This window comes from Schistocerca cancellata, chromosome 1, assembly GCF_023864275.1.
Source record: "Schistocerca cancellata isolate TAMUIC-IGC-003103 chromosome 1, iqSchCanc2.1, whole genome shotgun sequence".
Lineage (NCBI taxonomy): Eukaryota > Metazoa > Arthropoda > Insecta > Orthoptera > Acrididae > Schistocerca > Schistocerca cancellata.
Genome location: NC_064626.1, coordinates 207,632,228 through 207,647,619, shown reverse-complemented (window position 1 = coordinate 207,647,619; position 15,392 = coordinate 207,632,228). Strand labels below are relative to the sequence as shown.

General features: G+C 44.2%; 1 protein-coding gene across 2 annotated transcripts in view; it reads right to left on the bottom strand.

The window, feature by feature from the left end:
- Window positions 1-1,629: 1,629 nt before the first annotated feature.
- LOC126169079 (tubulin polyglutamylase TTLL5) overlaps window positions 1,630-15,392 on the bottom strand; it is a 246,848-nt gene continuing 233,085 nt past the window's right edge. For both annotated transcript variants that reach the window (XM_049920612.1, XM_049920613.1), the window contains exon 14: window positions 1,630-5,514. In XM_049920612.1, coding sequence (XP_049776569.1) covers window positions 5,286-5,514 — 229 coding nt within the window. In that variant the 3' untranslated portion in view covers window positions 1,630-5,285. The remainder of the gene's footprint in view (window positions 5,515-15,392) is intronic.

Genomic DNA, 15,392 nt, shown 5'->3' with positions numbered 1-15,392 from the left:
AGTGTCTTCAGGCTTCTTCCACATATACAACCTTCTTTCACGATTCTTAAACCAAGCGTTAACTATGAGTAAGTTATGCTCTGTGCAAAATTCTACCAGGCGGCTTCCTCTTTCATTCCTTACCTCCATTCCATATTCACCTATTACTTTTCCTTCTCTTCCTTTTCCTTATCAAATTCCAGTCTCCCGTGACTATTAAATTTTCGCCTCCCTTCATTATCTGAATAATTTCTTTTATCTCATCATTCATTTCTTCAATCTCTTCGTCATCTGTGGAGCTAGTTGGCATATATACTTGTACTACTCTGGTAGGTGTGGGCTTCTTGTCATCTTGTCTACAATGATGCATTCACTATGCTGTTCATAGTAGCTTACCTGTGCTCCTATTTTTTATTCATTATTAAGCCTACTTCTGTATTACCGCTTCTTGATTTTGTATTTATAACCCTGTATTCACCCGACCAGACGTCTTGTTCCTCCTACCACCAAACTTCACTAATTCCCACTATATGTAACTTTAATCTATTTCCCTTTTTAAATTTTCTAACCTACCTGCCCCATTAAGGGATCTGACCTTCCATGCTCCGATCCGCTGAATGCCAGTTTTGTTTCTCCCGATAACAACGTCATCCAGAGTAGTCCCCGCCGGAGATCTGAATGGAGGACTCTTTTTACTTCCAGAATATTTTACCCAAGAGGACGCCATCATCATTTAATCACACAGTAAAGGCGTATGCCCTTGGGACAAATTACCGCTGTAGTTTTCCCTTGCTTTCAGCCATTTGCAGTACCAGCACAGCAAGGCCATTTTGGTTAATGTTACAATGCCAGATTAGTCAATCATCCTGGCTGTTACCCCTGAAACTACTGAAAAGTCTGCTGCCATCTTCAGGAACCACACATTTGTCTGGCCTCTCAACAGATTCTGCTCCGTTGTGGTTGCACCTACGGTACAGCTATCTGTATCGCTGAGGCACGCAAGCCTCCCCACCAATGGCAAGGTCCATGGTTCATGGGAGGAGGATGCTTTTGGCTTAATTTTGCCAGTACCAAAACATGTGACTATTCCTCCATGTCCTGCGTCCAATGTAAGTGTTCCCATAAAACATAAGAAAATGGAAGATATCAAGAAGGTTGTGAAAGACACTCTACACAAATATGTGTAGTAGTATGAAGATACATAGTCTGTACATGTAGAAGAGAACTTGTGTTTTAGACTAAAATGTTACAATATGTACTGCAGACCCAAAATAAATGACGTTTTACCACTACAGTGCCAATGTGCTCTTTAAAAATAAACCTTTAAATATATGGTGCAATAAGAAATTAGATTTTGGAAGTCGTTGCAAAAAGGTTCTTAATTGTAACAATTCAGACTCGTAAATTTCTTCTTATTGAATGTACTAACTAATTTGGTTGTACAATGTATCCTGTAATTTTTAATACTGATTTAATGTAACAAAATAGTTTCACTGGGAGTAACAGTGAGTGTATAGCAATTGGTGTTTTTCTTTAAACTAGACTGTACAGATGTAGTGCCTTTTAAGAAGTGGCGATTCAAAGGGTTTTCATATTTACAATTACTCTTTGTTTGGAGTGGAAGTCAAACAAGAAACCAATATAACAAAATCGTTTTCTATCCAGATATCAAGTGAATATATTTGCATTGAATACAAAGTTGAGAAAAATAGCTGCCATGAGTGAAGACTGACTTACATCCTTAAGCAGCGAACAGCGTAAATCTATGCCAAATGAGCACATTTAAGTCTACAAAGCTGTGCCCACAAAAATACACAATTTCAAATTCATGTACATTATGACAATTTCCTCCAGCATCCATAAGACAGGTTACAGTGCCCTTGCCCAAATACAATGTGAGGTACAATATTTTAATGCACTTCATAAAAAATCTTCCAAAAATTTTTTAGTTCAGTGACTACATCTGTAAAAAACATCAGCTTAAAGAATGGCATATGTCGTTTTCACTGTTAAAATATCACAAGTACTTCAGATATTTCTGATAAAGTTAAGTACACAAACTCAGCACTTCATATAAGGAATGTTTTTCACATAACTGGAAACAGTGTTACAGCTTTTATTACAGTTCATTTGCTACATATACTGTGATTCTATTAACTGTAGAAATTTGTGCTTCACGGAGTGAAAAACCACTGGATACTTTCACAAACCATTATTAATAAGTGACACCAGTATTACTAAACATACCATGTTGTAAGTATCATACCATGGAAGTATTCCTAAATGCATGATGTACAAAACTGAACATGTAAAACATACAAATTACTTTGGCATCATTACTAAATCTTACACATCTATGAAAGATAATAAAATTTCTCACTGAAAGGCCTTTCTGTTTACAGTGAAAATTATGACTTTGTTAGCTAATTCTATTTTTTAGAAGAAAAATCTTTGTCATGAATCAACGACAAACGAAATGAAAGGAAAAGAGGTGATAATTTAATATGGAATGAGAAATCAGCCCAACTGAGACAAGATAGTTTGTATCCATATATATCCAGCTTTCAAAATAACAGCCACTTTTCTAGTTTCCTGTCCACTTCATGCTTATTTTAATGTGAATATTGTTAATAATTAAAGTTCAGCATTTAAATGTTAAGTATTTATGATAGATTGATTGACCACAATTGTCACCATATGAGCAACCACTTAATCTAATACCACTGCTATTCAGTAATAATAAAATAATAATAAAGAGCACCTTAATGACCAGAACAGTCTCTTCTGTAAGATTATACAATGGAATTCTCCACATAGTGAAAAATGTAGCTTTAACTTCTGAGCTAAAAGCTAGTGTGATTATTGCTTTAAAAGCTTTTAAACATTAATTCTGAAAGACTTTGACATTTTTTTGTGCATTAATTGCATGGGTAAGTAATGTCTCAGAGAGAGAGAGAGAGAGAGAGAGAGAGAGAGAGAGAGAGAGAGAGAGAGAGAGAGAGAGAAGGGGTTAGGGGACAGATGAGCCATATGTTGTTACTATTTCATTTAAAAAAACTGCACACAAATTTATAACTAAAAACCAAAAGAAAAGTAATTGTACCAGTAATTATGTACTCTTGCCCAAGTACATTTAATGATTGCTTTTTCCATATAACATTACTTCCAAGAGAGGCAGCTCAACTACTTACAAGAACTGTTTACATTTCTCATTGATGCTACTATTGGTTAAGTTCACTGACGAGTATTTTATATTCCTCATAGTAAGGAAGTCAGCATAGTATCAGCTGTTCTCCTTTTGTTTCAGTATTTCTCATTTTACACAGTTTGCACATTGAGTAGGCAGAGAAAACAAAAATATAAAAGACTAATACTCAAATAATTTAAATAAAACATTGCTCTCAAATAGAGACAGGTGCAGTACCATTACACAGATATCAGGTTTATTTTGTGACTCAATGCAGCCAAGAGTTATTGACCTACGAGGGGTAGATGAAACTGATGACAGTAATTGTAAGTTGAGAATAACCACTGCCTTACCAAAAAAATTAAATTTATATGTCCTTTAAGTTTTATATATTTTACTCATATACTGAACAAAAAATGAAATGAATTTTCTCAATCAATAACATATGATGCAGTGCAAGTAATCCGTTACCCCAACACACTTACAAAGTTCACATTTCACATTTGCCTCCGACTCATTCTTCTCCCCACACTTTCCGAGAACATCTCACAAATTTACCTTCTTAAGTTCCTTTATGGGAGGTGGGGAGGGGACTGGGGAAAATCTCTGGTGGTGAAACTACATTTTTGTAGCATTTCTCAAACTGATGCCAACAAGATAGTGAACCTTAAAGTAATTTATGATGATGATTTCTATCAAATTTAACTTCTAGCTTTAATTTTTGTGAACAGTTTCACAACTAAGCTTTACAATATGAATCTCCAAGCCATCATGACTACTCACAAACCTTACTCATTCAGAAAGAAGTTTGTATCTTGTCCTAGTTAAAAGCCAAATTATGTTTCTGTGTTATCTGTAAACTAATATTCAGACGATTTAGTTTGTGCCATTTACAGTTTTTCCTCCAGATTTTTTGTCCATTCAGCAAAACAATGTTAATGTATTACAAAAATTCTGGAAACTTGCATTTCACATGGCACAAACATCAACAAAATGATTTTTATGCATTAATGACACTAAATTCCTGTGCAAGAATACTTGAAGTTTAGGTATATGTAATTATAAACCATTACCATGAGGAAGGGAGTCTTAACTGTGTATAAAATATATTTTAAAAATAATGTTCATTTATGAGAACTTAATTATTTGTCATAGCACCCCTCAACGTACAGTTTCTATGGCACTACTGGTAACTTGCTTATTTAATTGTACTTTATGGATGAAAAATTGTTGGGGAGTTGCTGCATGTGCACTACTGCTTTACTGGTGACTATTGTTAAAAAGCAATTGAGCAACTGAAATTTATTCAAAATAACTTTGCTTGATTTGTCATTATTTTACAAGATAAAATCATTGCATCAGCCTTCAACACAATTTGTTTTGTTTATGTCACAATTCACCACTGCATACAGAAAATTAAATTGTAATCACAATCACAATGAACAATTGCTCTGGCAGTGTTTCTTTCCTTTCGTTGCCTCCAATAAAGCACCAAAAAACAGTCCTTCAAAACAATACATTTGTCCAATCTCTTAATGAACAATAATAAGATATTATACAAGAAGGTATTAGTAGTTGAATGACATAATAAATAACATAAATAATTAGAAAGATGGAAAGGCTGCACTGACTAACACTATCTAGCTAAATAAATAACAAAATACTGAAATTATGCCACTGCAGCCTTTGACATTGTTCACAACTCTAAAAAGTACCCTGTGAGTAAATATATAAAAACAAATATCAAAAAAATAATTGTGATTGCACCATGACCCATCACTCACATGGAATTCTTTTATAAAAAATGCCACATACTGTTGCAAAAATGAGGATTTAACTTATACAAAGATCACAGACTTTTTTTAACGGCTGCTATTTCAGGCAGCCATAAAAACAGGAAGGCCGTCTAAAATACTTCTTTTAATCACCGTCTCCAACAACAAAATAAATAAAAACAATTAAAATACAACAGTAGCACTACCATTATCAAAGTTATCATTTCAAGAAATACTTTTCCTAACCCACGTCAAACTCAACTAACAACATCAAGGCAATATTTTACATGACTAGCTTGTCACATACATGGAACGGATACGTAAAAATCATATGCCACAATGTATCACAGTGCTCTAGAGACTTTAGTAGTGGATGCCCTTTTGGCAGCAGGTTGTTTTGAAAGAGAGGCACGACGAGTCTCACAAGATGTACCTCCAGGTGCATGTGGATACGAACGCAGCAAACCCAATGGGTGACGAGTTGTTGGGGCTGGTCCACAACGTCCTAGGTACGTGTGCACACATTTAAACACACGCGAATGAGCTGACAGGACTTCCTCCAGATCAGACTCACTGAAACACAAACAAAAATGTCAATTAAGTACTGATAACATTTACCTTTTCTATATGGTATTAACACACCAGATGACTACGCACAGTTTGAAGAATGACTTCATTCTGGTCTATTATTGCGCTTTCTTAGAAATGCTTGGCAGTAATGGTATCCAGTTTGATACCCTCCCTAATTCAGTAATCTAAAAACAAATATTTGCTGTCAGCTACCAGTGTGCTGTGCTTATTTTCTGTACTCAATTACAATGTCTTATGTATTTCCATACACCACTCTTAATACAGTTCATGTCCAACTTTCTGTAATGAAGAGTTGGCTGCATGACACATACACCAAGTGTCAATAAAAATAAATACACAACTGAACTTACTGCCAAAAGTTTCAATAGAGTATTAACAATATTAGAAGAGGTAGTGCCATTGTGCTTTGAATGATGTTCAATAGCCATCTGCCACCAAATCTAAATAAGAATACTTTTCATTTCATGGTTGGTTTGAGTACAAATCAATTGAAGAGAAAACTTGCCGAGCCCAACAGTATGATCAGCATACTCTTGGGAAGAGAATGGCATCCCTCAACATATGAAGTGTGTTAGGGAAGTATACGACCGTTAGCTGGGAAAAATAACTAGCTTACCTGGAGTGCTGGATACCTAATCACCCTCTAAGTTGTATCCTTGGGATTCCACACACTTCTTCCAGCGGTGTCACTATTGTTGGAAGCACACTGAAAATACCTCTTTCGGGATGGAGTTTAGCTCAGCTCTCATTACTGGCACAATGTCTTCTCTTATCTGAAATCACATTCATTTCAATGGCCTCTTGAGTTTGGGGAACAGCCAAAAGTTACCATATCAGGAGAGTAAGGAGCCTGCTGAAGCAAAGGACCCTGGTATTCATCAATGCTAAGAATGTGCTGGAGCACGGTCGTGATTGACGTGCCAATTTTCTGTAGACCACAAGTCCAGTCTCTTGTGCCACACAGCATCACGCAGGCGATGGAGGACATCCCTGTAGGACTCTCTAGTGATTGATTGACCCTGTGGTGTTTAGTGACTGGTTGGTTGGTTTGTGGGACTGAAGGTTCAAATGGCTCTGAGCACATCTGAGGTCATGAGTCCCCTAGAACTTAGAACTACGTAAACCTAACTAACCTAAAGACATCACACACATCCATGCCCGAGGCAGGATTCGAACCTGCGACCGTAGCGGTCGTGCGGTTCTGGACTGTAGCGCCTAGAACTGCTAGGCGACTCCGGCCGGCTCAACTGAAGGGACCAGACTACTAGGGCCATCAGTCCCTTTTTTCACGAACTTGAAACTCCCACAAACAATAAAAACAAACAATGGAGATGACAAGAGATGACACAGGACAAAAAAGACACAGACAGAGACCAGAGAAAAGGAATTAAAATCTCACAGAGTGTGGCAGTGGTTGGCCGACCATAGAAACAAAAAAGGATAAGCCAACCACCAAAAAACGCACTAAAACCTCAGTCAAAAAGCGTAGGCTAAAGGCCAGACTCAACACAAAAGAAAGAACAAACACTTAGATCAAGCGTTAAAAACCCCCCTGAACGAATAAAACTCAAAACTAAATCTGCCATCGCATCGTCATCTGATAAAAGTGCAGGAAGCATATCAGACAGTGCTAACATCTGCCTGAGTGGAGTTAAAAGCAGGCAGTCCAACAAGATGTGGACCACCGTCAAAGCTGACCTGCAGTGACATAAGGTGGATCCTTGTGGCACAATAAATAGCCATGTATTATCCTGGTGTGGCCAATGCGCAGCCAGCAGAGGACAACAGAGTCCTTGCGAGAGACCCACGAGGAGGAGCGCCACGCACCGGTAGCCTCCTTGATGTCCCGAAGTTAGTTTGGTGAAGGAAGGGTGTGTGTCTTTCTTCACACCAAGTGTGAAGTACCTTCTGCCACAAAACTGACCTGAGGTCACTGTCTGAAATGCCAATCTCCAATGCTAGTGCACCGACAGCCTGTTTGGCCAGCGTGTCAACATGTTCATTTCCCGGGATGCCGACATGACCTGGGGTCCACACAAAGACCACAGAGAGGCCGCAATGTGTAAGAGTATGGAGGGACGCCTGGATAGCCATCACCAGACGAGAGTGAGGTAAACAATGGTTGATAGCTCATAAACTGCTCAGGGAGTCACTATAGATAACGAAGGACTCATCTGAGCAGGAGCGGATATACTCTAGGGCGTGAGAGATGGCAACCAGCTCGGCAGTGAAAACACTGCAGTCGGTCAGTAATGATTGTTGTTCATGATGATACCCTAGAGTAAGAGCATAACCGACACGACCAGCAACCATCGAACTGTCAGTATAGACGTCAGAGCTTTGAAATGCGGCAAGGATTGAAAGAAAGCAGTGGTGGAGGGCCTCAGGAGGGACTGAGTCCTTTGGGCCCTGTGCCAAATCGAGCCAAAGGCATGGGCAGGACACACACCATGGGGGTATACACAGAGGGGCCCGGAAAAGAGGTGGAATAGGGAAAACCTCAAGCCCAGAGAGAAGAGCTCTGACACGAACCGCAACTGTACATCCTGACTGGGGCTGCCGTTCCGGGAAATGGACAACTGACTGAGGGAACAGGAGATGATAACTGGGATGCTCAGGCAAGCTACAAATGTGTGTATCATAAGTGGCCAGTAATCGTTGGTGCCGGAACCGCAATGGAGGGAACCTACTTCCACAAGTGTGCTGTTGACAAGGCTTGTCTGGAAAGCTGTGAAGGATGGGGTCCAGCAACTGCAATGTAGAAGGGGATGCTGAACCGTAAGCCAGACTCCCATAATCTAGATGGGACTGAATTAATGCCTTGTACAAGGATAGACCAATTGGCAACCCAGCTGGTGTGACTCAAGCAACGAAGAGCGTCAAGATGCAGCCTGCACATCTGTTTAAGCTACTGAATATGAGGGAGCCAAATCAACGAGATATCAAAAACCAATCCCAAAACTCGATGCATCTCCACCACAGCAAGAGGTTCGCTGTCAAGATAAATCCATGGCTCAGGGTGAACAGCTTGTCGCTGGCAGAAATGCGTAACGCAGGTCTTGGCAGCCAAAAACTGGAAGCCATGCGCCGCAACCCAAGACTGTGCTGCTGTTCTGCAGCTGCAATGCCAGTGGAGCTGAAGTATAGGCAGAAGTCGTCAGCATACAAGGAAGCTGAGACAGACATTCCCACCATCGCAGCAAGCCCATTAATTGCAATTAAAAAGAGGCAGACACTTAAGACAGATCCTTGCGGTACCCCATTCTCCTGAACTCCGAAGGAACTATGGGAGGCCGCAACCTGCACGCGGAATGATGAAGCGACAGAAAATTTTGAATGAAAATCGGGAGCGGACCCAGAAGACCCCAACCATGAAGCGTAGAGAGGATGTGATGTCACCATGTCGTATAGTATGCCTTCCGCATGTCAAAAAAGACAGCGACCAGATGCTGACAGTGGGCAAAGGTCGTACGGATGGCAGACTCCAGGCACACCAGATTATCGGGGCAGCAGAGCGGCCCTTACAGAACCTACCCTGAGACTCAAGTAGCCAACTCAACCTCGGGCTCACCATGTGTTCAAGCAACTTGAAAAGAACATTGGTGAGGTTAATGGGGTGGTAGCTGTCCACCTCCAGTGGGTTCTTAGCAGGTTTCAACACGGGGATTGCAATGCTTTCCTGCCATTGCGACGGGAACTCACCCTCAACCCAGATATGGTTGAAAAGGTCAAAGGGGTGTCACTGGCAGTCCACCAAGAGGTGTTTAAGCGTCTGACACTGGATGCGATCTGGCCTGGGAGCTGTATCAGGGCAAGCGGCTAAGGCACTTTGGAATTCCCACTCACTGAACGAAGCATTGTACGATTCAGGGTGGTGGGTGTGAAATGAAATGCTCCAACATTCCAACCGCTCTTTCAGGGAGCGAAAGGCTAGTGGGTAATTCGCAGAAGCAGAACTGTGAGCAAAATACTCCGCTAAGCGGTTTGCAATTGTGTCGGAGTCAGTACAGACTGCTCCATTCATTCAGTGAAAGCGCAGGTACGCTGACGGGGGTCCGATAGCCATAATTGCCTAATCTTGGCCCAAACCTGCGATGGAGAGGTACATAGGCCAATGGTGGAGACATACCTTTCCCAGCACTCCTGCTTGCATTGGCGAATGAGGTGGCAGGCTCGCTCACTGAGTTGTTTAAAGGTGATGAGGTGTGGCAATGAGGGATGCTGCTTGTGACGCTGGAGCACCCGCCTGCGATATTTAATCACCTCAGCGATCTCAGGCGACCACCAAGGCACAGTCCTCCGCTTGAGGGGACCCAGAGGAACAGAGAATGGCAGATTCTGCGGCAGTAACAATGCCGGTGGTGACCGAGTGAACCACCGCATCAATGGCGTCATTGGAAAGAGGCTCAATAGTGGCTATGGAGGTGAACAAGTCCCAGTCAGCCTTATTCATAGACTATTTGCAGGGGCGCTCAGAAGAGTGACGTGTGGCAGTGACAGAAAGATTGAAAAGTGGTCACTACCGCACAAGTCGTCGTCATGCACACTCCATTGGACAGATGGCGATAGGCTAGGGCTGCAGATCGAAAGGTCGATGGCCGAGTACGTGCCATGCGCCGCACTGAAATTTGTGAAGGCACCAGTATTTAAAAGAGAAAGGTCAATCTGTGCCAATACTTGGGCAATGATGCTGCCTCGGCCTGTTGTCACTGATCCACCCCACAGAGGGCTATGGGCAGACAGTGACAGCCTGAGGCTTCCACACCCAAACAGTGACAGCCTCTAAAGGTGTTTGTAGGAGGACAGACTCATTGTAAAGAGTGAAGGACACAGATGCAGACACCACCAGATACCCTCTTATAAGCTGCCCTGTTCTTATAATAGCCCCGATAGCCACGGAGGGCGCGGGTTCGCAACGCCAGAAACCAAGTTTCCTGAAGAGCAATGCAGAGGAAAGGGTGAACGCTGAGAAGTTTTTCTTTTTTTTGTTTTTTTTTTTTTTGTTTTGGTTTTTGGGCGCAAAACTGCTATGGTCATTAGCACCCGGTCTGTGACTTAGGAAGCAGTAAAAGACCGAAAACGGAAACCAGCAGCAATGGGAACGAAAGTCATAAAATTGGAGAAACTAAAAGCAGAAGGAAGTCCCAGTCAGCCTTATTCACAGACTATTTGCAGGGGTGCTCAGAAGAGTCACGTGTGGCAGTGACAGAAAGATTGGAAAGTGGTCACTACCGCACAAGTCGTCATGCACACTCCATTGGACAGATGGCGATAGGCTAGGGCTGCAGATCGAAAGGTTGTCCCAAAAAAAACTTCAAATGACTGACGTCATTTCACTGGCACAAATGAACTCTAGAATGCCATCGGCCGAGCGCGTGTCATCTGCTAAAATTGACGATATATCAGGCGACAGCTGTAGACGGGCGCGTAACGGATTAAAATAGGGGCACTCAATTAAAAGGTGTCTTACCGTCAACAGCTGAGAGCAGTGGGGACAGAGTGGGGGAGGATCGCCGCTTAAAAGATGTCTATGACTAAAAAGACAATGCCCTATCCGGAGTCTAGTTAAAATTACCTCCTCCCGACGACGCGTTCGGGAGGAAGAGTTCCAAGCACAAGGAAGAGTTTTCACATCCCGCAATTTATTTTTGGGAAGTGTCTACCAATGCGCGTGCCATTAATGAACAACACGACGACATAAAACGCTCCGGAGATCGGCGACGGGAATCTATTGAATTGCTGGCCGAAGAAGAGAGACTGCAGCCTTGGCTGCAATATCGGCCGCCTCATTTCCACAGATACCAACGTGTCCCGGGAGCCAGAGGAATGCCACCGACACGCCCCCCAGGTGGAGCAAGCGCAGACAGTCCTGAATCCGGTGGACCAGAGGGTGCACAGGGTAAAGAGCTTGGAGACTGAGGAGAGAGCTGAGAGAATCGGAGCAGATAACGTAATGTATCCGCCAATGGCGGCGGATGTAGTGGACAGCCTGGAGAACAGCGTAAAGCTCCGCAGTATAAACTGAACACTGGTCGGGAAGCCGAAAGTGATTTGGGGTGTTGCCAACAATATAGGCACTCCCTACACCTAACGATGTTTTCGAGCCGTCGGTGTAAATAAATGTGCCGTCCGTCATTTGTGCACATAGGGCAGCAAATGCCCGACGATAAACAAGTGAAGGGGTACCATCCTTGGGAAATCGACAAAGGTCTCTGAGCAGGCAGATCCGGGGACGGAGCCAAGGCGGTGCTGTACCCCAAGTTGTCAAGAAGGTTTTAGGAAAGCGGAAGGAAAGAGAATGGAGCAGTTGACGAAAGCGGACTCCCGGTGGTAGTAGAGAGGAGGGGCGGCCTGCATACTGTACATCAAAGGAGGCGTCGAAAAAAATGTCATGGGCTGGATTAGCAGGCATGGAAGACAGATGGCTTGCATAACGACTCAGAAGGACTGCTCACCGATTGGACAGCGAAGGTTCAGCAGTCTCAGCATAAAGGCTTTCCACAGGGCTGGTGTAAAAAGCTCCAGACACTAACCGTAATCCACGGTGGTGGATAGAGTCGAGACGCCGAAGAATAGACGGCCTAGCAGAGGAGTAGACTATGCTTCCGTAGTCCAATTTTGAGCGCACTAAGGCGCGATAGAGGCGGAGAAGGACCACTTGTCTGCTCCCCAGGAGGTACCATTCAGGACACGGACGGTGTTGAGGGATCGCAGACAGCGAGCCAAAAGATAGGAAACGTGGGAGGACCAGCACAGTTTTCTGTCAAACATAAGACCCAAGAATTTAGCGACGTCTGAAAATGGAAGGTTGACAGGACCTAGATGTAAGGAGGGCGGAATAAACTCCTTAAGTCACCAAAAATTAACACAAATGGTCTTACTGGGAGAAAAACGGAAGCCGGTGTCGATGCTCCAAGAGTGGAGGCGATCGAGACATCCTTGAAGACGTCGTTCAAGAAGGCTGGTCCGTTGAGAGCTGTAGTAGATCGCAAAATCGTCCACAAAGAGGGAGCCCGAGACATCAGGAAGGAGACAATCCATAATTGGATTTATGGCAATGGCAAACAGTACAACACTCAGCACGGAGCCCTGGGGTACCCCGTTTTCTTGGGAAAAAGTACGGGAGAGAGTAGTGTTCACCCGCACCCTAAATGTGCGCTCTGCCATAAATTCGCGAAGAAAAAGGGGCAGCTGACCTCGAAAGCCCCAAGAGAACAGTATGCGGAGGATACCTGTCCTCCAACAGGTATCGTATGCTCTCTCCAGATCAAAAAATATTGCTACTGTTTGGCATTTCCGGAGAAAATTATTCATGATATAAGTGGAGAGAGCAACAAGATGGTCAACTGCAGAACGATGCTTTCGGAATCCGCATTGGGCAGGTGTTAAAAGACTGCGGGATTCCAACCACCAAGCTAAACGGTAATTCACCATACGCTCCAAAACCTTACAGACACTACTCGTGAGAGAAATGGGACGATAGCTAGAGGGGAGATGTTTGTCCTTTCCAGGTTGCGGAACAGGAACGACGATAGCTTCCCACCATCATCTGGGAAAAGTACTGTCGGTCCAAATGCGATTATAAAGGCGAAGGAGGTAACGCAGACTATGGGTTGATAATTGCAGCAACATTTGGATGTGGATACCATCCGGTCCTGGGGCGGAGGAGCGAGAAGAAGAGAGTGCATGTTGGAGTTCCCACATGGAGAAAAAAAGTATTGTAGCTTTCGCGATTTTGAGAGGAGAAAGCAAGAGGTCGCACTTCCGCTGCACGTTTCTTCGGCAGAAACGCTGGTGGATAATTTGAAGAGCTTGAAATCTCAGCAAAGTGCTGAATCAATGAGTTAGAAATTGCGACGGGGTCCACTAATGTATCATGCACGACAGTGAGCCCAGAGACCGGGGAGAAACTAGGCGCGCCTGAGAACCGCTGAAGCCGACTCCAAACTTCCGAGGAGGGAGTGAAGGTGTTAAATGAGCTAATAAAGAATTTCCAGCTTGCCTTCTTGCTATCGCGGATGACACGACGGCATCGCCCTCGGAACTGCTTATAGTGGATACAGTTAGCTAAAGTAGGATGGTAGCGGAAAATGCGGAGAGCATGTCGCCGCTCACGTATTGCGTCTCGGCATGCCTCGTTCCACCAAGGAATTGGGGGGCGCCGGGGCAATTCGGAGGTGCGTGGTATTGAACGTTCCGCAGCTGTAAGAATAGCGTCAGTAACGTGTATGACCTCATCGTCGATGCTGCGAAAGTGACGGTCATCGAATGTCGCTAGAGACGAAAAAAGTGTCCAGTCGGCCTGGGCAAACTTCCAGCGTCTTGGGCGCATATATGGCAGTTGAGGCTGCAGTCTAAGGACACATGGAAAGTGGTCACTCGAGTGTGTATCATCAAGGGCGAACCATTCGAAGCGCCGAGCTAGCGGAACAGTACCGACCACAAGGTCCAAATGAGATAAATTTGTTGTGGACGCAGACAAAAATGTAGGGACCCCAGTGTTGAGGCAAACTAGATCCGCTTGGTGGAAGACGTCTAGCAATAGTGAGCCACGTGGACAAGGATGTGGAGATCCCCAAAGCGGGTGGTGGGCACTGAAGTCCCCAACCAGCAAATAGGGGGGTGGAAGCTGACCAAGAAGATGAAGGAGATCACCTCGTGCCATTGGTGTGGACGATGGAATGTATACAGTACAAAGAGAGAACGTGTATCCAGAAAGGGAAAGACGGACGGCAACAGCTTGGAAGGAAGTGTTTAAGTGGATTGGGTGATAATGGAGAGTATCATGGATAAGAATCATGAGTCCTCCATGGGCTGGAGTGCCTTCAACAGGAGAGGGGAGGTCATATTGGACGGACTGAAAATGAGGGAGTACAAAGCGGTCATGGGGACGCAGCTTTGTTTCCTGAAGACAGAAGATGACCGGCAAGTAGGATAGTAAGAGGATAGACAATTCATCCCGACTGGCTCTAATGCCGTGGATATTCCAGTGGACAATAGACAATAGACAATAGACATAGGGTGAACAGAAAATGGAGGAATGTGACCAAGGGTGCTGTCAACTCAACGACTGCTCAGAGCTTGCGACCGACAGCATGGAATGGCATTCAGCCGAAGGCAGAAGATCCTGATCCATAGGTTGTTCAGGAGCAGCTCCCGCCACCAGCGATCGGCCAGTTGACCGGCCGCCAGTAGTGCGGCTCGGCGACACAGAAGATGGCCGAGGACGATTTCCGCCAGGTGGTGCTGTAGATGGGACACGCCTTGGCGGAGAAGGAGATGAACTGGTTTCTTTGTAGCCTTCTTGGAAATATGATGTTTAGATGAAGAAGGAACCGCTGGTTGCGAAGTTGGGGTACGTAAAAAATCTTCACGAGTATGCTCTTTTTTCGAAGTCTTGGTGTCTGACTTTTGGGCTCGAGATTTAGCAGAACCCGATGAAGGGTGAGCCATAGAGTGGGCAGGCGAAAGAGGTGAGGTTGAACGGGCAATCTTTGCGCTGGCCGATCTGACGATAGTGGCACTAAAGGTGAGGTCGCAAGTCTGCGTGGCCGCCTCCTTTGTTGGCCGAGGAGAAGCAAGGACAGTGCTGTATTTTCCAGTCGGAGGCACGGTGGGTTGTCGACTGGCGAATAATTTTCGAGCAGCAAAGGTCGACACCTTTTCCTTCACTCTGATTTCCTGGTTGAGCTTTTCGTCCTTAAAAACAGGGGAATCTCGAGAGGAAGCAGCGTGGTCACCCATACAGTTGATGCAGCGAGGGGATGGAGGTGGACAAGCACCCTCATGGGCATCCTTGCCACACGTAACACATTTGGCCGGATTGGAACAGGACTGGCTGGTGTGATTGAACCGCTGAC